Below are 27,103 nucleotides of genomic sequence, written 5' to 3' on the forward strand. Positions count from 1 at the left end.
CATCTCAAAGGATATGCGTTTGAGTAAGCTCCAGGAGGTGGTGATGGACAGGGAAGCCTGGAGTACTGCAATCCATGCGGTCGCAGAGTCAGACACGACTGAGTGAATGAACTGATACTGAACTGATACTGATACTATATCCCAGATATTTTTCTAAGTGTTTTCTCATATTTCTCTATGACATATTAAATGTCATAGAAATATGTGAGTGCACATCAAAACCAACCTCATTATTAACCAATGTACTGAAAGGAAAATGTTCTAATCTAAAACAAAGGAAACAAAGATGCAATATAAATACCCTAGAACACAACAGCTAACTAAAGAAAATAAAACAATGAGCACTCATTACCCAAAATAAGAGTTGGTATGGAGGAGGAGGAAGCAAGTCACTTTGTGCTATTGATATTATTCATAAAAATCTGATATTAAAATCAAAATCATTATATTATACTTAATATCCTATACTAGTAAGTTTAAGCACTAGTTCTTATATTTAGCTTATCTGTGACATATTCTCTTTCACCTCCATAGCCACTTTTCACCTTTTGCTGTTCTACTTCTTCAAAAAGCTAATTTCTATCAGCTTCATCCATAGGCTCCTTTGTCCCCTGGCTTCTGGTCATGCTCATTTAACATAAGGTATTAGCAAAAGAGACGGTAAAGAAGCTGCCTGCCAATGGAGGAGACATAAGAGATGCAGGTTCGATCACAGGGTCAGAAAGATCCTCTGGAGAAGGAAATGGCAACCCACTCCAGTATTCTTGCCTATAGAATCCTATGGACAGAGGAGCCTGTGGGCTATAGACCATGGGGTAGCAAAGAGTCAGACATGACTGGGAGGCTAACATACATCAGCAAAAGAGAAGAGATGGAAAGAGTGAGGCCAAGCTGTTTATTCCTCAGTCACAGGTTAGTAGGGGTATATTCCTCCACTGAAGGTCAGTTTCAAAACCTCTCCTAATTTCAGTGACCTCTTCCAGGTGGCACAGTTGGTAAAGAATCTGCCTGTTAAGGCAGGAGACACAATACATGTGGGTTTGATCCCTGTATTGTGGATACATCTCCTTCCCGACAGGAGATGTTGGGAAGATCTCCTGGAGAAGGAAATGGCAACCTACTCCAGTATTCTTGCCTGTAAAATTCTATGGACAGAGGAGCCTGGCAGGGTGCAGTACATGGTGTCACAAAGAGTCGTACGAGACAGTGCAAGCACACAGACACACACAAAAGACACTTTGGACATGGGATTGCTAATGGCTTCCTAATACTGCAGCTTTAGAGTATTCCAACCGTCCCTTGTTGGTTTCTTTTATGCCTACTCTTTCTCCTGTAAATTTTAGTGCTTCATCAATGTCTCCTGCATTTTCTCCATTTGAGTGATCATTGCTTTCCTATCATGGCCCTGATGCTAGTTATCGGTAGCAGGAGTGTCCCAAGGCCTCAGAGAGTCCACAAGGCATTTTGACATTGAGTTTCTCATGCTTGAAGAGAACAGGAGGGCCACCTATCAGGAAGTTAGTGAAATCCTAGTAATTCTATGTATGTGCTGGCAACCTGATTACTCAGATTATTACTGATGGTATCATAGAATGAAGTGCAGATGAAAGGAAGACTTTTGGAGCTGTGGTCTTTATTTGCTAAAAGGACAGTAGTGTCTGTATGAAGACTGTAGAGCTACGTGGCTACTTCTGTTAGCCCAAAGGATTATATGAAGGAGAAAGAACAAATTGAAGGTCCTGAATCATCTTTAAAATAGTCCTTATCTACTTAAGGCTCAGGTAAATAAGGCTGAAGATCAACTCCAGAATCTGATTTGAAGGGGGATGGGACTGCTGTACCGAATAAACTGGGCAAAACCAATACCATTAGGTCTTTTTCTAAATCTGTTTTTAATAATTTTATTTTTTAACTTACTGTCTGTGCTGGATTTTCATTGCTCTTCTCTAGTTGTGGCAAGGGGTGCTACTCTAGTTCCAGCGCATGGCCTTCTCATCGTGGTGGCTTCTCTTGTCGCTGAGCACTGGCCCTGGGGCATGTGGTCTCAGCAGCTGTGGCACACGAGCTTAGTTGCTCCATGGCATGTGAGATCTTCCCAGACCAGGGATCTAACCAGTAACTCCTGCATTGGCAGGCAGATTCCTCCCCACTGGACCACCAGACAGGGCCACTGTTAGCTCTTGATAACGGGGTAATGATGGGGAAAGAGTGAAACACGTACTGATACTATGTGATGAAATACTGAGGCTCAGAATGTTGAACTCCTAAAACCCTACAGAACATGACTTGCCAGAAGACATATTTGTCTTCACGCCTTCCCATTCCATTTAAGGAAACCAACTCTCACATAAATCAGCATTCCCATATAGTAAGAGGACTTCCAATTGGTTCGGAGAATGGCAGTTCATTTTAGAACTCATTTCTATTACCATTCACAATCCCCAAGCTCATGACAAGTTAGATCCTAATATAGCCAAAGTCAAGGGATATCCAGGAGGTGACAACCTTATACACTGAAATAACTGCAAATCTTTACCAATTTTTATCAGTAGGAGTCCAGTTAGTATGTAAGGGAATAGATTGAGTCTAAGGATTTTAAATCAAGAAGGTGAACTACAGTGTTAGATGAGGCCAATTTATCTATAGGAACATTCATCTGGGATTTAGTATTTTATTGTCTTGAGCAGGTGGGAGTGACTGGTTAATTGAACCTTTGATTCAATGCTAGCTTACACAGTAAAAAAGTTGAAATGGCAGAATATTCTTGGCATAGCAAAGTAAAATTCCAAAATCTTAAGAAAGTAAGAATATTGGAAAAGGATCTATTATAAATAACAATACTCCACAAGGACCTGTGGGACATCAACAAAAAATTACACTGGTGAGGAAATAACCAGCATGCTTGAGAAGCTTCCTGGTAACTGTCTTCTCTTGGCTGGAGAGAACAATGATAGATGTTGCAAACAGATCTGAGCTTCTTAATTTAAAGGTAGGCAACCCACACTAGTACTCCTGCCTGGGAAATCCCATGGACAGAGGACCCTGGTAGGCTGCAGTCCATGGGGTTGCTAGAAGTCGGACACTTACTGAGCGGCTTGACTTTCACTTTTCACTTTTATGCATTGGAGAAGGAAATGGCAACCCACTCCAGTGTTCTTGCCTGGAGAATCCCAGGGACGGGGGAGCCTGGTGGGCTGCCCTCTATGGGGTCGCACAGAGTCAGACACGACTGAAACGACTTAGCAGCAGCAGCAGCGGCAGCACTGTGATCTTCTAAGTAGAAGATATGTGGTAGAAATTAATTTCAGGAAGGTGAGGCTACCTTAACAAGCCATAGGGATAGGATAAAAATCAATGTGTTTTGTGCCACAGGGTTCTATGGAAATGACTAATGGGTTTCAGATTCCCCAAGAATGAAAAAGACACTTAGAATACCAAGCTGCTAGCTGTCTTACATGGACAGAAACCCTCTAGGTCTTGTGGGCAAAAATCCAACTTCAGTCACCATAGTGGGATTCATGATCTCTTATCCACTGCCTAGACCTAAGTATATTCACATATCCAGAGTCCCATAATTTTAGGTGGAGACAGAGTCTGTGAAAACTGGCCATCAGTTCAGTTCAGTTCAGTCGTGTCCGACTCTTTGTGACCCCATGAATTGCAGCATGCCAGGCCTCCCTGTCCATCACCAACTCCCGGAGTTCACTCAGACTCACGTCCATTGAGTCAGTGATGCCATCCAGCCATCTCATCCTGGGTCGTCCCCTTCTCCTCCTGCCCCCAATCCCTCCCAGCATCACAGTCTTTTCCAATGAGTCAACTCTTCGCACGAGGTGGCCAAAGTACTGGAGTTTCAGCTTTAGCGTCATTCCTTCCAAAGAAATCCCAGGGCTGATCTCCTTCAGAATGGACTGGTTGGATCTCCTTGCAGTCCAAGGGACTCTTTCAAGAGTTTTCTCCAAAACTGGCCATAGCTGTATGCTATGAATTTTCCTCATAGCCATTTGAGAAACACCTGTGGCCATGTATGACAGTGACTGTGAACTGGGAGAAGGATAATACCAAATCCTTCCACAGGTTATTAGACAGTTGTATTATATTAGCTCTGAATTGCCATTAATCTCTGGAACCCAAAATACAACTGTGGCCCACCAGTCAAAGTGGGAGCTTATGGAGGCCAAGACATATATGAAGACTTCACCCAAGCCCATCTTACAGTACCACAGGAATAAGTGCACTCATTAATGGAAAGAATCCTTACATTGGTTCCCTGACCCAGGATAGGAGGGCTATCATAAAAAGACAGAACAGTGCTGTCTAATGCAAAATGAATCACATATATAATTTAAAATTTTCCAATAGCCACATTTTTAAAAGGTGGAATTTATTTTCATAATATATTTAATAAATGCCATTTCAATATGGTATTAACCATATGTGTGTCCTCAGTCTCTTAGTCATATCGGACTCTCTGTGACATTATGGACTGTAGCCCACCAGGCTCCTCTGTCCATGGGATTTTCCCGGCAAGAATACTGGACGGGGGTTGCCATTTCTTTCTCCAGGGGATCTTCCTGACCCAGGGATTGAACCTGTGTCTCCTGTATTGCAGGCGGATTCTTTACCACTGGGCCATGGGGAAGCCCATATGTACAGGTGCTTAATAGCCACAGATGGCTAGTGGCTACCACACTGGAAATCACAGCCCTTAGAACTGTCACTTCTTCCAAGACTGTAAACTAAAACCAAAAGATGTTGGGGTGGTTATTCCTACTACAAACCCATTTAAACTGTTTGCTAGGCTAATGCAAGACCTAGATGGTTCTGTGGATGAATGAAGATTTAGTTATACCAGAATGGCAAATACAGAAGCAGTTCTAGCTATAGTATCTTTGTTGGAGCATATTAACACAGCCCCTGACATCATGTATGGAACTACCAACTTAATTTCTTTTCAAAGTAATTCCTTATCAGTAAAGATAATCAGAAGCAGTTTGCCTTTACAATGCAGGGACAACATACTTTCACCATCTTACCCTAAGGCTAGGTCAACTTCTCCTCTCTTTGCCATAATATAGGGCAAAGAAATCTTGTTCATCTTGACATCTCACATAACATCAACCTGGGGCATTACCTTCATGGTATTATACTAATTGGATTTGGTGAGCAGGAAGTAGTAAACACTATAATGTCTCATCAAGATATATGCCAGAGGATAGGAGGTGATCTCTATGAAGAGGTTAGACACCTGCAGCAATGGTGAAATTTTAGGGGCCCAGCAATGCAGGCATGTGGAAACAGAGCCTCTACAGTAAATGATAAGTTGCTGTACCTTGTACCTTTCATCATGAAGGAGCAGGCAGAAAACGTGGTGCTCCCTCTTTGAATTTTAGAAACAAGATATACTATGTTTGGGTATTCCACTCTGATGCACGTATTCAATAATCCACAAGGCTGTCAACCCTGAGAGCGGACTGGGGCAAGAAAGGTATACTGAGACTGCAGTATACTCTGCCGCAGTGAAAGCTGCCATGTAGGTCTCTGGCTCAAGGATTCAGCAATGCCATGACTTTTGGAAATACATGTGTCAAGCCAAGATGGTGTGTGACGTAACTGCTACTGCAGGATCGGAGTGCAGATCCCCAGTGAAGGAAATGTATGTGATCTTCTCAACAATGATTTGCCATTTGACAAATAGCTCCTAATTTGCTATTGGACTCGTGTTAAGACTGAGTATTAGGATACGAAACTCCAAATGACTGTGTGGCTCAAACTATACAAAATGAACTATGTGTTAATCTGATTCAACATACAAAATAAGATGTACACAAGAACATTTCACTATTAAATGAAATGGACCACACAGGTCTGGGAAACCCAGGTATATACTTCATGAGCAGCTAGCTCACGTGTCTCTGATACCTGCCACTACTGCTTCACAATCTCTCACAAGGTGTTCTCAATGACCGATTAACATAGGATAAAACTGCATAAACCCAGCCTGTGAATGGACTGCATGGCATTTGGTACTAGCTGCAACTACTGTACTAGAGGCCCAATGAAGAGGGCTCCCCGTAAATCCTAGTAGTGAAAAGATAACCCCTCCAGCTGTACAGTTTGCATGTAAGAAAAGATAGATGAGGAAATGATAGATGGCATGGCCATATAGTCAAGGACTTGGAAAAACAAGACTGGAAGATTGAAGATAGAAGGTCTGGGGGAGAGTTATGTATATGTGCCTCTCAGAACTGGTACAAAGTGTGACAATGTGGTATCTTACATGAATTCCCTCCAGAGGGCATCTGCTGTGGAGGAGGCTCTGAGTAGTCTGGAAAAGATTATGTGATGGGTGACTCAAAACAATCAGATAATCTATACTGTGGGTATCAGATTCTTTACCTAGCTACCCTAGTGCCTGCTTAAGTGGCCCACATACAAAGTGAAAAGAGGGGCAATGATGGAAACTCTATAGACTTCAACAACATAGATTTCCCCTGCTCTGTGACTAATTTAACTACCACAACTGCTGAGTTCACCACCTTCCAATGCTGGGACTCTGATATGGCACTGTTCTCCAAAGGGATCAACCAGTCAATCAGTGACTGGCAGATTACAATGAACTTCTTTCTACCTGAAGGAGGGAGAAATTTATTCTCACAGGAATTGATAGATGTTCAGGATATAGATTTACCTCCCCTTTGGTGCTTTTGTATGCTCCTCCTCACCTGGATGTAACAGAATGCCTTTAACAATCACTATAGTATTCCTTAAAATATTGACTTCAAGCAGGAAATTCTTTACAAGGCAAAGGAAATACAGTAATGGTTCCAAACTATTTCCAGATTTCACTAGCCATATCTTGTGCCACATTATTGTGAATCATTTGGCCAAATGGAGTATACTGGCCCACAAGTGGCATGGTTCATGTATGACTGCTAGCTGGGAGAAATTTGAGTATGTTCTATAGGATATGATAAATGGCTAAAGTCATCTATCTTCCCCATTGCCACAGTGCATGTTTGATTACAAAGAGGTTAAGGTAGTAGTGGCCACAATACATTAAATAACCCATTTAAAGGGTTTTCACTTCCTGTGCTGAAACCTTGGGATTGCTGGTTTTGGAGATCTCAATGCCCAAAAGTTTCCACCAGGGATCAGAGTTCTGTTACTATTTTATTGAAAGCTGAGACTACTCCCTGCCTATATGGGGCTTTTCAAGCTACTGAATTAACAGAAAGAAAAGTAGGCTATTGGCTGGTAAACTTTACAGATTACTAAAATGATTTGGGGTTGTTGCTATATGATATGGGCAAGGACAACTAAGTTAGAAGCTCAGCAGATTTATTGGAACATCTCTAACAAAAACTTGTCCAGTAATTCTGGTTATTGAAAAGCTATAGTAATCCAAGGACAAAAAGGTCACCAAATACTCAAAACGTTTAGGAATTAGGCTGTGGATCACCCATCAAAGAACCTTGTCCAGCCCAGGTGCTAAAAAGAGGGTGAAAATAAGGGGAAGATGGAATCAGCAGTGGAAGAAGAAAGTTATAATGACCAACTTGAGCTTTCTGATCAGTTAGAGAAGCATGGACTTTGGCAGCTATGTTTTATGTTTCATCTATTATGAACAACATTGGTGATGGCTAGTATTTCAGATTCAAAGTATGTCTGAGCTGATATCACACCTTAATGAAGCAGTAGGTGGATGACACCCATCTGTCCCTTTCATCTCTCTGTTAAACTCCCCTTATTAGCCAATATGAGCATATCTGTTTATATATCTGCAAAAGCCATAACTTAGTATACCAAATTGCAAAATCATAAGGGCAATTATAGAGACTTATATCTTTTTTTTGAACCTCAAAGTAGCAAAGTATTTATATACAAAATTTACAGTTTCATAGGGAATGCCCTAGCTGTGAAATGGTTAGGGCTCTGTGTTTTCACTGCAGGGTCACAAGTTCGATCCCTGGTATAGGAACTAAGATCTTGCAAGCCATACAGAACAGCCAAAAAAAAAAAAAAAATTACAGTTTCTTAGAAACAGCTTTAATCTATGCACATAAACTTTATAATTATATTGAACCATAAAAATTATGGTGTCTGGCCTTGCCAAAGCCAATGTAAGGGGCTTACTTTTGAGCACCATCTTTCCCTCCCCTCACTCCACTAGACACCAAATAGGAGCCCCTAGATGAGCCATGCCTAATATGTATAAAGAAACTGAGTGTAGCTGCCCAGTTCAGTCTAATACAAAAACCAAGGTGTCTTGATTTTTTAGACACTACCCACAGGGATAAACCTCTTAAAAGAGCAAAAAAGAAATCAAGGAAACGGAAATTGAGATGAAGGTTAAATGTCTTCTGGAGGTGTCACCAGACAATGAACCTTCTAGAAGGAATCTAGCAATCACCAGGTAGAGTAAATGTATACACCAAACCATGATACTAAAAATGACACAATTTTGTAAATTTTGTAAAGAGTGAAATACATGCTTACAGCTATATTTTTGCCTCAACTTCATTCCCATGGAAAGCTACGTTTTATATTAATATCATCCTTGGTCAACTGACTAATGCTTTAATAATCCAGAGCTCATGGCCAGCTAAAGGAAATAACTGTCAGGTCTTAAAAGTATCTTTCAAAAAATAATACTTCTTATAATAAAACAATACCACTTTAATATATAATTTTCACAGCATAATTTCTAAATATAATATGTCATGGTTGGAAATAAGTAAACTGCCTTAAGTCAGGGAAGAATATAAAGCATATACTTAAAATATTTTAATATTTCATTAATTTTACTTTTTAATTGAGTTAATGTCTAAATAGTTTTACATATTTCTCATTCATGTTAAAAAACTGGGTAAAGCCTTAAGGATTAACAGGAAAAATGTAAAGAAAGATAATACAAGCATTACCTCACAATCCACAGTACTCTGTCAATTTGTCAATGTAGATGAAAATATCACTTTCATCATATCTTCATATTAAAATTAAATTTTAATATGTCATTATGAACAGAAGGAGCATATAAAACTGGCTTGAGAGTATTCTATATTAATTTTTCACCTTTAACTTCTTGGTTATAGCAATTCATGCTAAAAGTCAAATGAAATTCGTTCAGATTTCTAATCATTCTTTTGCTTTTATGTACTATATTCTGGCATTAAAAAAAATCAAACAGTCTAGATTTTTCTAATGATTTATGAAGCAGAGAAAAGTTTCAGAGAGCATCCAATGACTATGAAAGTTAAAGAAACAAGGAGAGTTAAAATGAAATATAAAATACTCTCACAGCTAATTTTCTAATGAACATAATATTTTCAAGTTTAAAATAGTTATATTTGATACCCCCTGAAGTCCCTGCCCAGGTACTCTATAAGTCAAAAAAAGTCACAGCATTTCTCTCCTCTATGCTAACATCAACATGTAACTATATATTTTTACTGGGCTTTCCATTATTCTGGACTAACCACAATTACTTCATTAATAATTATAAAATTTAAAATTATAGAAAATGTAACAGCTGTTTTCATCAATGGCTTGAAACTCTTCAGTTGACAGTACTCTTTTATGCCAAGTCTATAAATCTAAAAAAGAAGGGCCAAATGCATCCTGCAAAATCTGTCAGTTATTCAATGCATACAAAAAAAAATCATCTACCTCATTCTCAGCTATGTACCAAAGCTATAAGTTACTTTTTGAATTATTCTATAGCACACTTCTGAATTCCCACATTTTAGTTTTCTTCTTAAAGAGCTCGTGGCACTTACCAGAGTGGGTCCTGAGGTGTCCTGTGAGGGCGTCCCTTCTTCTACAGGCATAGCTACAGAAAGGACATTTGAACGGCTTCTCTCCAGAGTGTAACTTTATGTGTCTCAGAAGGTTGCCCTTCTGAGTAAAAGAAGCTCCACACTGGTTACAATGAAAGGGACGTTCACCTGCAGAAGGGTAAAGAGGTGGGGAAGATCAAGTAGGTTATGTGCAAGTGACTAATTGGATCTACAATGTTAACCAGAGCCAGTTCTCTGTGCTGAGAATGTCCATCTCCCTCCTATGTCCTCTAAACCTTTATCTTCCTCGAATTTGCTTTGCTAATACCAAAGTCCCAAACTTTAGGTCAAGTGCCATTTCCTTTCTTCATATAAATTTCATAGGATTCTTGTCACTGACTGGAAAGAACAACAGTCAGAACATTGGCCACTGGTTGAAAAACTAGGTGCCATTAACTAACTGGTTTTACAGGTTGCTTTACATACAATATTTCAAACCACAGGATGGCATTACTAATTTGGTGTTAATAACTTCAAATTACAAATAAACAAGTGGAAGTTCAAATATTGAAGCATCTGATTATAGTCACAGATTATAAGTACTGGAGCTGACTCTTGGTCAATCTGACTGTAAAATCTTGCTCTCTTTATTGTACCATGTTATTATCTCTTTTTAAAAAAATGACAGAAACTTTGAGCTGAAAAGGACCTATAGTCTAACTCTCTAGCTGATCATTTTCTTATCAGGGGGCCAAAGAGGTTCAATGAATGAACTGGGTTACAAAGCTCATTACCACAAAAATCTCAAAATAGAGCTTAGGTCTATCAATTTACCCAGTCACTAACAATAAAACCTGTGGCAAATTTTCCTGATACAATCAGAGAAAATCCAAAGAAAATTATTCGTCCAGATATTTCCCGTACATGTATTCTCTTTTTCTTGTGAAAATAATTTATTTGATGGGAATGTTTTCTACTATTACTGATATTGCTCTATAATTGTTTAACCCAGAATCATCAGTTGTCTGTCAACCAATAGCCATCAACAGGCTGTCAACAGTCATCCAAGGTAAAAACATGTAGTTTGGTAAGGGTGTGAAACTGGCAAGTAGGATCAAACTAATAACATCACCAAACCATCATGAACTACTCCCTTTAAATGTGTCTATCTTAAGATAGACATAAAATAAATTATAAATAACACAAATCTGTTAAAACTCAACACTAGAATAAGAATTAAAAAACAATTCTCTTTTGATTGAATTAGACCATGTCTCTACTTGAGGTTAGTGACTATAATTTTAATAGTTCTCAAAAAATTTTACACTGAATTGTCATGTTTCTCATCCTTAGCTGAAACATTCATAATAACAGTGAACAATGAAACTACAATATATTTGGGGGAGGACTTTAAAATAATATAAACTCAATGATTCTTTTTATTAAAGAAAGCTAGGAGGGATAAATAAAATCAACTATGGTCACCTTCTAGCAGTTACCACTGCACATTCTATCATATAGATTCTAAAGCCTAAAGAAAAATGGACAGATCAGATGTATCTTGAATTCTGTAGTTCTTGTTCATTTTGGAATTCAATGATTATATATATATATATATATATATATATATATATATAAAGTAACCTGTGTGTGTGTGGGTAGCAAAGTTTTAGGTTTTTCTTTGGCGATCTTATGATGTAAGTTTACAAAAAGTCCCTATATTGATGGTTGAAAAAGAATTATCCATAATGTTAACATTACCTTAAATTTTACCTAGTTTATTTTGTTTGATTCATTTGGTAAAACTGAAAAACTAGCACTAAATACAGGTTAAAATGGAGACATTTAACCTAAAGCTTCTCATATAATATCTTATAAAATAATCAAAGTTTAAAAATAAATTTAATTTTGGTAAGTCATTTTTTAAATTTTATACACACAGACATACACACATATACAACTTAATTCTTTGACTTTTTTCAATGTAATAACAGCCTAAAGGTTTTTTAAATCATAATATTCTACTCCCCACTCATGTCATGGAATTAGTAATAAAAAGGAAAGAGGATTTTATTATTGAAATTAACTTTTTAGAGAGTAAAAAAAATAGCAAATGCAAATTACACATTTTAATCAATATATTTGATTTAACTTTTGAAATCTACATAAGGTTTCCCAGGCAACCACAAATTAGTACTCAATAACTTTAAAACAAATTAGTATTTGAACAAAAATACTTGAAATCACATTTGCCTTGGGAAAATACTCCTGGTAGAATGCTAAATTTGATTTTATTTAAGCCTCTTACAATCTTTGAGTTGAAATATTTTTAAATCCCTAATTTAGGTTACTGAATTCATCATTCAAAATAACGCTAATCTGAAAAATAACAGTAAGGATCATTTTTAAAAATAACTGTTAATTCACTTAATTATGAGACTAATGACAGGGTAATTTAGTTGTTACATTTACAAAATACTCCAGATATCCTCAAGCATTTTTAATAAGAATTATTTCTGTATTTATATGATCATCTTAAAGGGGTAGGAGAAATGTCTAATTATAGCCAGAAACATTGCCCTGTTGCTGAGTAAGTCTTAGTGAGAAGGTGTTTGCTAATTCTGTTCCCATGCCATGGGAAGGGAAGAAAGAGGCATGAGGAAGGTAACGGTCATGAGCCCATTTTTGGTAAGAGGAAAGAGACTATGGCAATAATGCACTTTGATTTCAAGCAAATGAAGCTTTGAGAAATAATGATTTTCCTGGCCTACACCTTACAGAGATATGTGTAAAATTATATGATAATTAACTGAACGGTTCAGTTGACTAACTGTATTGTGTATATAACTTGAAACAATACATCTGAGTTATTTTTTAATAATTTGTTTTTCTTTTAATACATAGACTGAATCAATTGGTCCTTTTCAAGTTGGCTTAAATATATATTAAATATTATATATTGTCTAATATATATATATATTAATCACATTCTTCACAGGTAAACAAAAACAACTTTCAGGAGAAATTTACAAACTTACTAAACACATCAGTAACACTATAGAGTTTAAGTTCAATCCAAAAACATTAAGTAGGCTATTGTATCTGTGATAATCTTCTGATGGGTGGGCAATGAAGTCAGATTAAGAACTCTGGATTCAGAAGAACAATTAAGATGTAGTCATGTAACCACATTATTGTTCATTTTCATCCTAAATCTGTTTCTTTTTTTAAAATCAATCTACTCATCTAGTCAAGGACCATTTTTATTCACTGAGGGAAATTATCTACTATTCTTACTATGGAATAAATTATATTTCAATATTTTATATATTTTCATAAACACAGTTCTAGATCTGTGTTTACTCAATTGAAATGCAAATATACACGCATCAGTTTACTGTGGTGAATCAAAGGCAGAGGGTATGCCTCTGTAGGCTGGAACCACCACCTACAAATATGAAAAATCCCAACTATGTGTAGAGAGGGCTTTGGAGCAAGAGAATGGCTCCACAAAGCTGCAATGGACAAAATATGGTGTTGAAAAGTTACAAAGATGAGAGTACTCTACCCCAAAGAGAGGCAAAATTAAGAATATTCTACATGTCTAGTGTTTGTATCAATTCGTGTTCATGCATGAATTGATTTACTACCCCTGCTTCTTTTCTTCTCACTTCATTCCCAGTGAAGAGTGCCTGGAGTATCCGATGACAATATTACCTGATTACCTACTAAAGCAGCAATACCAAAGAGGTAACACCAAGCCATTAATAAGGCACTGGAATTGACACTTTAGTAGAGTATGAAAGAAGAAGAAAAAGGAAGTGAATTAGAGCTGATACTCCATGTCATTTTAATAAATTGGGTGATTGTGTATTTTTTCCACTATCAATTTTATATTAGACATTCTGTGAGCTAAAGACACAGAAGCTTATGTTTCTCAAAGGGACTTAAGGATTGAAGACCGTGTCTTTTATACTAGCAAGCTATAAATAGTTGGTGAAAGGGGGAAGTTCTAAAATGAAGATAGTTCATCAAATTAAGGATAAAAAATTTGCTTAATGTCTATATTTCAACTTCACTTTTTGCCAGTCTAAAGAAACACAAATAGACTTTCCATTCTCACAGTGCTAAAATGGAATTGAAAATGTCATGACCCACTAAGACACATAAACTGGGTCATCAGAAATACACATGAAAATGGCTAACTTAAAGACACACCACAATTTTATGGTTAACAATGTGTGGCAGGCAGCCCAAGCACCTCTATGAATTGTTTAGTAACTTTTAAGAAAAAACCACCCAGATCTTAGAAAAGTATAAAAATTTCCCAATACTTTAATAAATATTTATTAATATTAAAAATTCATAGAGTTCCAAGAATATTTTTTTAAAAGTCTATTTAGTCTATTTTCCTTGCCAGCTGAGTGAATCCTATATTCCCAGGACTCATGGAAATCTGTGTAACTACTTAGAAATAGTTTCCTGGTGGTTCAGACAGTTAAGCATCTGCCTACAATGCGGGAGACCTGGGTTCAATCCCTGGGTCAGGAAGATCTCCTGGAGAAGGAAATGGCAACCCACTCCAGTAATCTTGCCTGGAAAATCCCATGGACAGAGGAGTCTGGTAGGCTATAGTCCATGGGGTCACACAGAGTCGGACATGACTAAAGCGACTTAGCAGCAGCAGCAGCAACTCTACTTTACCATAGTAAATATCGAATGGACAGTACGGTAGGTGGGTAATTATTCCTGTATTTATAAACCAACAACCCTCATGAAAGTCACTGTAGATACAGTGAAACATCAATTAACCTAAATTTTCAACAGAGTACACTCAAATTTTTTGAATGTTCTTAACTCAGACCAAAAAAGGTTTATTAAAAATGTTACAAAAATTGTTTAAATATATTTTTCAGCCTTAAGATGAATACTATTTGCAATTCAACTGAAAAGTCACTCTAGTAATTTTATTTAGTTTCTACATTGCTAGATGTGAGACGGAGACATCCCCAAGTGTGTTATCTCCCTCTATATAATCTCTCTGAGATGATGGATACATCATAACTTTGTGGATCTCTTCTTTTAAACCTGCAGTTAGAATAACTTCATGACCATAGAAACAAAGTAGACTCATATTTTACAGTCTTTTTCTTTTCTTCTTATCAAACATGATACTTAGCTTGATCTTTTAATTTTTTCCATGAGACATTTCTAACAGAAGAAAAATCATCTTGACTAATAATACAAATATTACTATAAATTCTAAAAAATATTTTAAAAATATGATGCTATTTAAAAAGGAAATTCAAAACAAAAAGTAAAAATATAACTGACTGTATGGTTGGATAAGAGTGTAGGCCCTGAAGTTGATGATTTCAATTAAGGTAATAGTGATTTTAAGATGTAGTTTCTCACTATAATGAAACTATCAGCCTTAGAGTATTGATATACGAAGCACAAAATATTTGAACAAAACTACTTTGGACATCAGGAAACACTGAGCCTAGCCTCAAAATGCCCTTAACTACATAAGGGATGATGGATAAATCACTTAAATGTTTTGGGCTTCATTTTCTTCATGTGTAAATGAGAAGTTTGGACTAAGAAGATGTCAATGTTCCCAGGATCTCTCATGTTTTAAGCATCTACTTACTAAATTGATTACTTAGAAGTCTTTAAATCAGTCTTTACTGTGATTTATCTCTCTTCCAAAAGAGTGTCATATTTTAAAACTCTGAGTGTATGACTTATTACTATTTTGCTCTATTAATACCTCTCTGAATTATAGTTTAAGCTATCATAACCTTTAAATCAAATTTCATATGAATTTGAAACTTTTTAAGCGTCAACGATCCACCTACCTTATCACAGTATCATTTTTTGTGTTTACATCAAAAAGAACTTAAATTTTTTACCAAAGGATTTAAAGATAAATCTCTTTAAAGGCCTTCTCAATGAGCTGGTTTTTCACATTACTCAGATGTATAAAAGTATATTAATCTCAGGTCCTTTTCTTCACCTGATTCTATGATTACACATTCCAACCACCCTTTGTTACATTCTACCCTATGTTATCTCCTTGCAGGAGTTGTAGTTAAAAATTACAGGAGAAGGGTGACATCCTGGAACCGGGGAAAATAAGTATCTGTCTCCTACACAGACCCATGGAAGGCAAAGACTGATTGAAAATTGTATTTCAAGAAGTTAATTAGATAAGGTGAAAAGGATCCACTATTATAAAACTGCATGAGGACCACATTATAGGATAAACGTCTAGCTAGCAAACTCTATTCTCTGCCCATGGGTATGGTAAAATATGTATAGGAGTACAAAAAAATCAAGTTACACAATGAAATTCTCCTATACCTTTTGAACCCTCATCATATTATTGCTATATTAAGAACTGTGGAAACTGAATCCCAAACTTCTTTTTGAAATGCTATTCAGATCTGAAGGCTGGAAGTCAAGACCCAGGCTACTTGCTGCTTTTCAGCAATCCAATACTAGCAGAATTCTGAAAAAGGAGTTTCACCATTGCCACCCCTGAATAAAAAGGAAAGAGAATAGATGTCAGGTAATATCAACATCAGATGTCACAGGCAGTCATCAGGTTATTCTTTCAGCTGCTTACCAGTGTGACTCCTTTTATGTACCATAAGCACATTGGGCCCAATGCAAACCATGCCACAGACGTCACATTTCAGTTTACCATTCGGAAGCCGGATTCCTCCCTCGCCTTGAAGCTCCTGGACTTTTCTGTTGTCTGCCACCTCGCTGCTTTCAATTAGGGGTTCTTCTAGGCTGCTACCCTCATCATGGCCCCTGATCTCATCTTCGCGGCTCAGGGGTTTCCTGTCACACTCTTCATCACTCTGCATTTCTAGCTTTACTGAATTTGCTGTAATTTAAAGAAGAAAGGAAGACATCTTGAGTGCGTGTTATGTGTTGTCCCTACATCTCTTTCCCACACATTGCCATTCTATTAACATGGTTGGAAATTCTGTAGAATACAGCATATTCTCTGTAGAATAAAGTCCATCCCTCATGCAACATTATACGTGCTTTGCTCCAAGGTCTCCAGTGAAGCTTTGGTATGAAAGTGAAGATGACCTAGGGAAGCTCAAGGTAAACAGAATGATGCTTTATTTTTACACACATGTTTTTCTTTAATTCAGGGTACACTTTTTAAGCAAGTCCTTAAACAACTGGTATTGTTAGATTTTTGAGTTTGTCATTAAGGTGACTGAGACAGGATTATGAAAAGGACAAGATGAGATACTACTTAACCCACTGAGCTACACCTCTTCTTAACTATATATATATATATATATATATACACACACACACACACACACAAGTCATAGTCTCTGTTTTCTGTTAGAGCACTTGTGTAAACCTGCCTTTGAAATGAGCAAGAGAAACAACTTGGGATGTTAAGCCAGCAAATGTCTTAGACACATGAAGTCATCCAGGCGAGGCAAATATTCTAAAAATCAGACTAAATAATACAGTCAGTTGAGAGCTATATAGATGAAGGGCAGAGTGCACAGAACTCACATGCTCTTAAGCTACTCTGCTTTTTTATTTCCTATGTGAAAAAAGTTCTCCATAGAACATATTAGTCTGCAAATCAAAGTATTCCAACTTTAATCTATGCACACCAAAAAGCAGTGAATGACAGGAATGGCATAGCATGCATGCACGCACTTGTGACTGTTAAGAAATTTAATGCCTTCTGTTTGCTGTTTTTGGATCATCCCACAGAAAAGTTGGAATTTTGTTAGCACAGCCCTCATGCTGGATTGCTGACAGAGTCCTTTCACAGAGCAGAAGCAAGCTTTAAGAGAATACCAGGTTTTATCCACTGATCTTGAAAATTTCTCAAGAAACCATATCAAAGTTACTAAGCAAAACAAATTATTTGGTATTACCTGAATAGAGGAAATATTTTCATAAAAAGGAAGTACATTTTTTTTTACTGCAATTGTTTTCTTAGAGAAACCACCCCTTCTCTGCCTTGTTGTTAGTTCTTATGACAGGCAGCACATACTATCAAAATGACTCCTCCATACTCCCTCCATGGAACTCCCCTGTGAACCACAGGCAGTGTGGTGCAACGTGGGGATCACTAGATTTAGTTAGGAGAACTGGCTTTGACATTTACTGCAATATAATCTTGAACTAGTTACTTAACCTCTGAATCTTATGTCTTTCATTTACAAAGTGGAGATGAATTCAGATAACAGAATAAAGTTTAAGCACAATAGTTTAGCTATTAAGAGCAAAGTTTCTAGCAGTGGCACTTAGTATTATAAAAGGAATGTCACGTGGTGCATATTGCTAAGTTCTCCATGTCCTCTACAAAATCGGGATGATAATGGCACTCACTTCGTAGGACAGATGTAATCATTAAATATCTAAATATAAAAAATGGGCTTACTATTATTTTTCTTTGGACAAAAGTGTTTTTATTCCATCAAGTTTTTGTAAAGATCAATTAATGTAACAGTACATAAACTAACCTAAGAACTACAAAGGGATACACAGCCTTCTTGCCTCATCTCTAATAGAATATATATATCTTGGGTTTTACCCTATTTACAAATTAGCACTGCTTTACTGGGTTTTGAGAGGAGTATGGACAATATTTTTCCATCTTAATATTTCCAATATGCTAAGATATTTGTGGCATACAAGAAGTAATTCAGGTAGTATTCCCTGAAACATTTTAATTAACTGATTAAGAATTTTCTTTCTTTAAGGTATTTTCTTACATGTTTAAAGAATCCATTAACAGAATAACAAAAAATTAATCATCATAAAGGATTAGATTTAGAAAAGGCAGAGGAACCAGAGATCAAATTGCCAACATCCACTGGATCATCAAAAAAGCAAGAGAGTTCCAGAAAAACATCTACTTCTGCTTTATTGACTATGCCAAAGCCTTTGACTGTGTGGATCACAAGAAACTGTGGAAAATTCTTAAAGAGATGGGAATACCAGACCACCTGACCTGCCTCCTGAGAAATCTGTATGCAAGTCAGGAAGCAATAGCTAGAACTGGACATGGAACAACAGACTGGTTCCAAATAGGAAAAGGAGTACGTCAAGGTTATATATTGTCACCCTGCTTATTTAACTTATATGCAGAGTACATCATGAGAAACGCTGGGCTTGATGAAGCACAATATGGAATTAAGATTGCCAGGAGAAATATCAATAACCTCAGATATGCAGATGACATCACCCTTATGGCAGAGAGTGAAGAAGAACTAAAGAGCCTTTTGATGAAATTGAAAAAGGAGAGTGAAGAAGCTGGCTTAAAACGCAACATTCAGAAAACTAAGATCATGGCATCTGGTCACATCACTTCATGGGAAATAGATGGGGGAACAACAGAAACAGTGAGAGACTTATTTTGGGGGGCTCCAAAATCACTTCAGATGGTCACTGCAGCCATGAAATTAAAAGACACTTGTTCTTTGGAAGAAAAGTTATGAGCAACCTAGATAGCATATTAAAAAGTAGAGACATTAATTTGCCAACAAAGGTCCATCTAGTCAAAGCTATGGTTTTTCCAGTGGTCATGTATGGATATGAGAGTTGGACCTTAAAGAAAGCTAAGCACCGAAGAATTGATGCTTTTGAACTGTGGTGTTGGAGAAGACTCTTGAGAGATCCTTGGATTGCGAGGAGATCCAACCAGTCCATCCTAAAGGAAATCAGTCCTGAATATTTGTTGGAAGGACTCATATTGAAGCTGAAAATCCAATACTTTGGTCACCTGATGCGATGAACTGACTGATTTGAAAACACCCAGATGCTGGGAAAGATTGAGGGAGGGAGGAGAAGAGGACGAAGAGGATGAGATGGTTGGATGGCATCAGTGATTCAATGGACATGAGTCTGAGTAAACTCCGGGAATTGGTGATGGACAGGGAAGCCTGGTGTGCTGCAGTCCATGGGGTCGCAAACAGTCAGACACAATTGAATGACTGAACTGAACTGAGCTGAAAGGATAAAAAATGAAAATTATGTCCTTTTCTACCTAAATCACCCAATCCTCAGTTCTGGTCTCAAAACCATAATCCTTGTCTTCTATTTAGAACTGTGTATGCATGTATGTGTATACACGTGTATATACAGGTCACTGTTTTTACACAAATTGAGCTGACTTTAACTTCCCTTTCTTCAGTTAATAATATCTGTTCAATATTTTCCACATTAGTACAAAGAAATTCAGGCTGCCCAGGGGGCTCAGTGATATAAAGAATCCTTTGCAGGAGCTGCAGAAGATGTGGGTTCCATCCTCGAGTTGAGAAGATTCCCTGCAGAAGGAAATGGCAACCCACTCCACTATTCTTGCCTGGGAAAACCCATGGACACAGGACCCTCGTGGGCTATGGTCCATGGGTCACAAAAGTGTCAGATACAACTGAGCAACTGAGCACACAGGCACAAATACAGAAATCTACACTGTTCTTTTCTATTAATACCTGCATAAAATCTATTTTACACACATAATATATTCACCCAGGCTATTAAGATTATTTCTTTAGTGCTATTATAGACATTATTGTATAATATACCATACAAAACGGTTAATGTGGTAAAAACTAGTTATTTTACTTTAGACTTTTAATCTGCATTTTTTATTGTGAATGAAGTTGGGTATCTTTTTCATGTTTAAATGTGTTCTCTCTCTCTCTTTTTTTTTTTTTAGAAATGCCTATCAAAATTCTTTGCCCATTTTTCCACTAGGTTGTCAGCCTTTCTCACTGAATTTAAATGCTTTATATACTAAGGAACTTAGCCCTGTGTCTGATATGTTTTGCAAAAACTTTGCTATATCTTTTTACTCCAGGGTATTTTCTTGGCATGTATGTTAAATTTTTTACATTTTGAATTTTAACATTTTTTGTTAAACATAACATATTTAAGCCATAACAATTATGACTTCTGGATTCCGTATCTTGCTTCAATAGTTTTTCCATATTCCGAGAAGTTCTTCCATTTTTTTCTGAGAAGGAAAACTGTTCTAATCAGTGTAAAAATACTACCGGTTACCCTACATAGTCCCATGTTTCATTTGTAACTGTCACATAAAGGAAAAATTAAGAAAGAAAACAAATGAAAAATATGACTTAATGTAGCATGATTTCATATACCAGCCTGTGAGCAAATTTTCCTGCACATTAAAGTCATGTACTAAAGATCACCAAATTTCACAGCAATGCTATCACTTACATTTTTGAACAAGTCAACATCTGATAAGATGCCTTTAATGAGTATAAAGTCTACCCACATTTCATTTCGGGAACTAAAGAAATGTATATCTAAGAGAAGTTAAGTCTGAACGTATGGGCCTCTTCAATCTCAAAACAGTGCAAATTTATGACTTGATGTTCTACTACATTATCTTTTCCCTCGGGAGAATATTAGAATATGGACGGTAAAACAACATTAAACATTAGCAAAAATGTCATTTTACAATTTATCAGGGCTTCCCTGCTGGCTCAGTGGTAAAAGAATCCGCCTGCCAATGCAGGAGACATGGGTTTGATCTCTGGTCCAGGAAGATCGCACGTGCAACAGAGCAGATAAGCCCAAGGGCCACAGCGATTGAGCCTGTGCTTAAGAGCCCAGGAGCCTCAAATACTGAGCACCCAAAGGCCACAATTACTGCAGCTTGTAAGCCCTAGAGCACATGCTCTGAAACAAGAGATGGCATCACAATGAGAAGCCCGTGCATCACATCTAGAGGGTAGTAGCCTCTGCTTGCAACAACCAGAGAAAAGCCCATGCAGCAAGGAACCCAGCAGTAAAAAAAATAAATAAGATTTAAAATAGTTTTAAAAAGTCCAGTTTGTGAGATGTTACCATTACAGTTATAACTTTCTTTTCTATCTATAGAAGAACATGCTTGAGATGAATATCCAAAAGCATAGATTTACTAGGACTAAATATAAAAGAAGTGGTAAACTATGGTAAGAAACTAAGATAAGAAAGCTTTCTAAAGTGAGCCATGCAAAGAAATAGAGGAAAATAATAGAATGGGCAAGAATAGAGATCTCTTCAGGAAGATTACCAATACCAAGGGAACATTTCATGCAAAGATAGGCAAAATAAAGGACAGAAATGGTATGGACCTAACAGAAGCAGAAGATATTAAGAAGAGGTGGTTAGAATACAGAGAAGAGCTATACTAAATAGGTCTTAATGACCTGGATAACCATGATGGTGTGATCAGTCACCTAGAGCCAGACATCCTGGGGTGCAAAGTCAAGCAGGCCTTAGGAAGCATTACTAGGAACAAAGCTAGTGGAGGTTATAGAATTCCAGCTGAGCTATTTCAAATCATAAAAGACAATGCTGTTAAAGTGCTGCTCTAAATATGCCAGAAAATTTGGAAAACACATCAGTGGCCACAGGAATAGGAAAGGTTAGTTTTCATTCCAACCCCAAAGAAGGACCATGCCAAAGAATGTTCAAACTACCACACAACTGCACTCATATCACATGCTGGCAAAGTAATGCTCAAAATCCTTCTAGCTAGGCTTCAACAGTATGTGAACTGAAAATTTCCAGATGTACCAACTGGATTTAGAAAAGGCAGAGGAACCAGAGATCAAATTTCCAACATCCACTGGACCACAGAAAAAGCAAGGAAATTCCAGAAAAACATCTACTTCTGCTTCATTCACTGTGCCAAAGCCTCTGACTGTGTGGATCACAGCAAACTGTGGAGAATTCTTCAAGAGATGGGAATACCAGACCACCTGACCTGTCTCCTGAGAAATCTGTATGCAGGTCAGGAAGCAACAGTTAGAACTGGACATGGAACAACAGACTGGTTCAAAATTGGGAAAGGAGTACGTCAAGGCTGTATATTGTCACCCTGCTTATTTAACTTATATGCAGAGTACATCATGAGAAACGCTGGGCTGGATGAAGCACAAGCTGGAATCAAGATTGCTGGGAGAAATACCAATAACCTCAGATATGTGGATGACACCACCCTTATGGCAGAAAGCAGAGAGGAACTAAAGAGATTCTTGATCAAAGTGAAAGAGAGTGAAAGAGCTGGCTTAAAACTCAACATTCAAAAAACGAAGATCATGGAATCCAGTTCCATAACTTCATGGCAGACAGATGGGGAAATAATGGAAACAGTGAGAGACTTTATTTTGGGGGGCACCAAAATCACTGCAGATGGTGACTGCAGCCATGAAATTAAAAGACACCTGCTCCTTGGAAGAAAAGTTATGACAAACCTAGACAGCATATTAAAAAGGAGAGACATCACTTTGCCAACAAAGGTCCATATAGTCAAAGCTAAGGTTTTTCCAGGAGTCTAGTAAGGATGTGAGAGCTGGAACATCAAGAAGGTTGAGCGCCAAAGAATTGATGCTTTCAAACTGTAGTGCTAGAGGAGACTCAATGAGAGTCCCTTGTACAGCAAGAAGATCAAACCAATCAATCCTAAAGGAAATCAACCCTGAATATTCACTGGAGGGAATGATGCTGAAGCTAAAGTTCCAATACTTGGGCTACCTGATACAAAGAGCTGACCCACTGGAAAAGACCCTGATGCTGGGAAAGATTGAAGGCAGGAGGAGAAGCAGACAACAGAGTATGAGATGGATGGTATCACTGATTCAATGGACATGAATTTGAGCATATTTCGGGAGACAGTGTCAGACAGGGAAGTCTGGCATGCTGCAGTCCGTGAGGTCACAAAGATTTGGACATAACTTAATGACTGAACAACAAAACTATAGTAATCTTTTCTCTAATGATATTATACTCTGAGGAATTATATATTGGCCTTGTATGAATATATATACATTGCTATAGTAAATAATGATTAATATTTATTGATATAGTAAATCAATAAAATGTAACACATTTTAATATATACATGGCATACATTTTCTCATAAATATGGTGGATGTGCTTATTCACTCAGTCATGTCCAACTCTTTGAGACCCCATGAACTGTAGCCCACCAGGCTCCTCTGTCCATGGGGATTCTTCCGGCAAGAATACTGGAGTGGGTTGCCATTCCCTTCTCCAGAGATCCTCCCATCCCAGGGATCAAACCCAGGTCTCCTGCATATCAGGCAGATTTTTTACCATCTGAGCCACCATGGAAGCTAAATATGGTGTCCTATTGTACAAATAAAATTCCATTCTAATTAATATTTAGCTCATCTTACCAAAATTAAGTTGAAATTCTAAGATAAAAGTGATTACTTAATCAGAATTTTAACTGTTAAATATTTTTCCTACTCAAAAAACCTACAAGATTTCTCCTATTATTTATTTTTACTACTTAGGATTTGTCTAATTAATCTAGGGCATCTAATATTTTAACTATTAATGATTAAATTTGTGTTTGGGAAATGTATACTCTAAATTATAAATTATATAACGACTATAGTTACATGACGTCACTATAAATTAATCACTGAATAAAAATCAAAGTAGTGGCGCTATCAAATTTTTGAAATTAAACTTTAACTCTTTATCATATAGCATTCCCTGGTGGCTCAGACGGTAAAGTGTCTGTCCGCAATGCGGGAGACCTGGGTTCGATCCCTGGGTCAGGAAGATCCACTGGAGAAGGCAATGGCAACCCACTCCAGTACTCTTGCCTGGAAAATGCCATGGACAGAGGAGCCTTGTAAGCTACAGTCCATGGGGTTGCAAAGAGTCGGGCATGACTGAGCGACGTCACTACTTCTTCATTTCTTTTATAATTTGGTTAAAAGAAAGGCATTCTGATACATGGCTAATTTCTTCTAAGATAAGAAAATGTTAGTATAAATGAAATCTTATTACTATATATCAACAACAAAAATTACTTTTCAAGCTTATTTTCTTGATAGAAAATGAAGAATGTAAAAATTCAAGCATATCCATGTGAAGTGATACACATCTTTATATACTGAGATGCATTAACAGTTTAATGAAAACAATATTTTTCAGAATAATTAGCAATGAAAAAAGGATGTGAAATAAGATTTTAATTGATCAATTTGTTCTTTGTTATTCAATATTATAGCCACAAATAACTATCATATATATAGATAGGTGAATATTATCAATGAAAAAATAAAATGTTTATTATAAGTATCTTTTTTTCCCCCTTTAACTTGAAGGAAATTATACAGTTCACAGTTTTAAATAAAGAAGAGTTGAATTTTGTAGTATCCAAAAAAAGTTATACTGATTCTTTGTTACATTGATTCTTTTAGTACACTTGGAGGTTTGTAAACACAATCAAAGGATAATAACTGTTGATTGAAAAGACTTTTATAATCAATTTTAAATCTATAAAGCTTTGAATATATTTTAGGATAAAATATTCCACATATATAGTTATGAAAAAAATTGCTCCATAATGCAAACATGTTTAAGGATTAAAGATTTATCCCCTTCTTTATGCTTCCCAACTACTATTCTTGAACTTTAGGATATAGCTTATAGATTCTATAAAAATGCATGTTTTAATCATCTCCATTTACATGTGACCACCCCAATGCCAAGAGGTAAAGAGATTCACATAAGAGCTCTTATAAATGATTCCCAGGCCAAACAAATTTCAATAATAAAAGCTTTTCAGTAAACATATTGGATTGTCTACACTCAAAGCCTTCATAATTATCAGTTTCAAGATATATACTACTGAGTGGATAAAGTTACACTGGACTTGTCTTAAACTCAGTAGCATGGTATTAAATAAAATGATAACCTAATAAGGGTATTTACACAGCTAAACATATATAGATCATTGCTTTAAAAAAAAAAAAGGCAGAAAACCAAATGGGGAAAAATCATGTTGTTTTGTGAAGCTGGTAAAATGCATTATTTTAATTCAGTCTATTTCATAATGAAGTTTTCATTACCACTATTATCATACTTTAAAAACTAAAGACAATTCAAAATCTAAATGTATACCACTTAAAAATGAAATGCACAATGCTGTCACATACATTAATAGACCTCACACAGTAGAGCTCATCCACTTCAACCAATAAGACACAAGGACCAAAATGAAATCTGTTTAAAACTCATTGACTGAGCAAGCAAATATTTATTATGTGCCTAATATTGTGTTGTCCAAAAAGTTTATTTGCCATCAACACTCTGCTAAAATTGATTATGAAGGTTTGAGACTAAAAGCTAAAGAACATTTTTCACTTAAATAAGAAACTTGTATTCAGTTCAGTTCAGTCGCTCAGTCGTGTCCGACTCTTTGTGACCCCATGAATTGCAGCACGCCAGGCCTCCCTGCCCATCACCAACTCCCGGAGTTCACTCAGACTCATGTCCATCGAGTCAGTGATGGCAGCAGGATGGTATGTACCCAGCTCAAGAAAGAGTTTATGAGTAAAAAGTACAGGAAATATTTTACTAGCATGTAATTTGGTTACATACTGAATTTATTGACCTAAATAGTACATAAGTGTGGAGAGATTTTTCCTTAGAAATTCCTATTTTTTATTAACTCAACCAAATTACCCACTTATGTAAAATGGTACGAGAGCATATGATTTTGCAATGTCTGGCACTTGATGGCCTCAAATAAAATTCTCAGCTTTTAACATCCGGGGGGAAGATCACTTTTTTACACACATGGAGAAATATATTCAGTTAATTTTGAATTATAAAAGTGGAATAAATTATATCCTCATTGTTAGAATGAGCTTTTCACAGATAATCCTATCATTTGCTAAACGTCGAGTTTTTGAAAAATCATAGAAACCAGAAGCTAAAATACCATTATCAAAATATTTTTAAAATCTAAATTAAACTTTACACAACTTCAAACTTTATTATTAGTATGAGTTGATTCTATTCATCCACGAACAGATTATTGAAATTTCCTAGCCAGGAAAATAGTGCAAAGGGATTATGATTTATTTGCTGTATTTGAAAAGTTACAATATTTATCTTATGGAGTATAAAATAGGCCTTCTATCTTAATTACTATTCACTTAGTGATTTATTTCTGTTTAATTTCCAAGCTATAATTTTCAACTCAATTTTTAAGGAAGTAAGTAGTCAACACTATGGGAGCTAAAGAAATATTTCTTTCACAGCGCTAGTAATAAAAGATAGCTAAAATGCCATTCTTATCAAGTTGCGGGAAAAAGCCTTTCAGGTGTGATGTGTAAGTCAACTTTCATGTGCTTGGTTTCTGTTGTGTGAACATTTAAGAGGACACTTACATTGTGTTATTACTTACAAGCGTCAATTCTCCAGGGCTATGCCAGATAATGGTGTTATACACACTAATTGAATCAATATGTCTATCT

The 27,103-nt window shown here is 36.6% G+C and overlaps 1 protein-coding gene across 18 annotated transcripts in view; it reads right to left on the reverse strand.

The window, feature by feature from the left end:
• The window catches only part of IKZF2 (IKAROS family zinc finger 2), a 263,397-nt gene that overhangs the window by 137,292 nt on the left and 99,002 nt on the right, over positions 1-27,103 (reverse strand). For 9 of the 18 annotated variants that reach the window (XR_011254671.1, XR_011254672.1, XM_069578263.1 and 6 more), the window contains 2 exons: positions 16,489-16,677; positions 9,780-9,947 (listed from right to left, as the gene is read on the reverse strand). Coding sequence is in view for 16 of the 18 variants with exons in the window: in XM_069578263.1 (XP_069434364.1) it covers positions 9,780-9,947; positions 16,489-16,677 (357 nt within the window). In the remaining 2 variants the exon portion in view is untranslated. Of the gene's footprint in view, positions 1-9,779; positions 9,948-16,410; positions 16,678-27,103 lie in introns of all 18 variants that reach the window. The other 9 variants (XM_069578252.1, XM_069578256.1, XM_069578249.1 and 6 more) reach the window with 1 other exon arrangement.

This window comes from Ovis canadensis, chromosome 2 (genome assembly GCF_042477335.2).
Source record: "Ovis canadensis isolate MfBH-ARS-UI-01 breed Bighorn chromosome 2, ARS-UI_OviCan_v2, whole genome shotgun sequence".
Taxonomy (NCBI): Eukaryota; Metazoa; Chordata; class Mammalia; order Artiodactyla; family Bovidae; genus Ovis; species Ovis canadensis.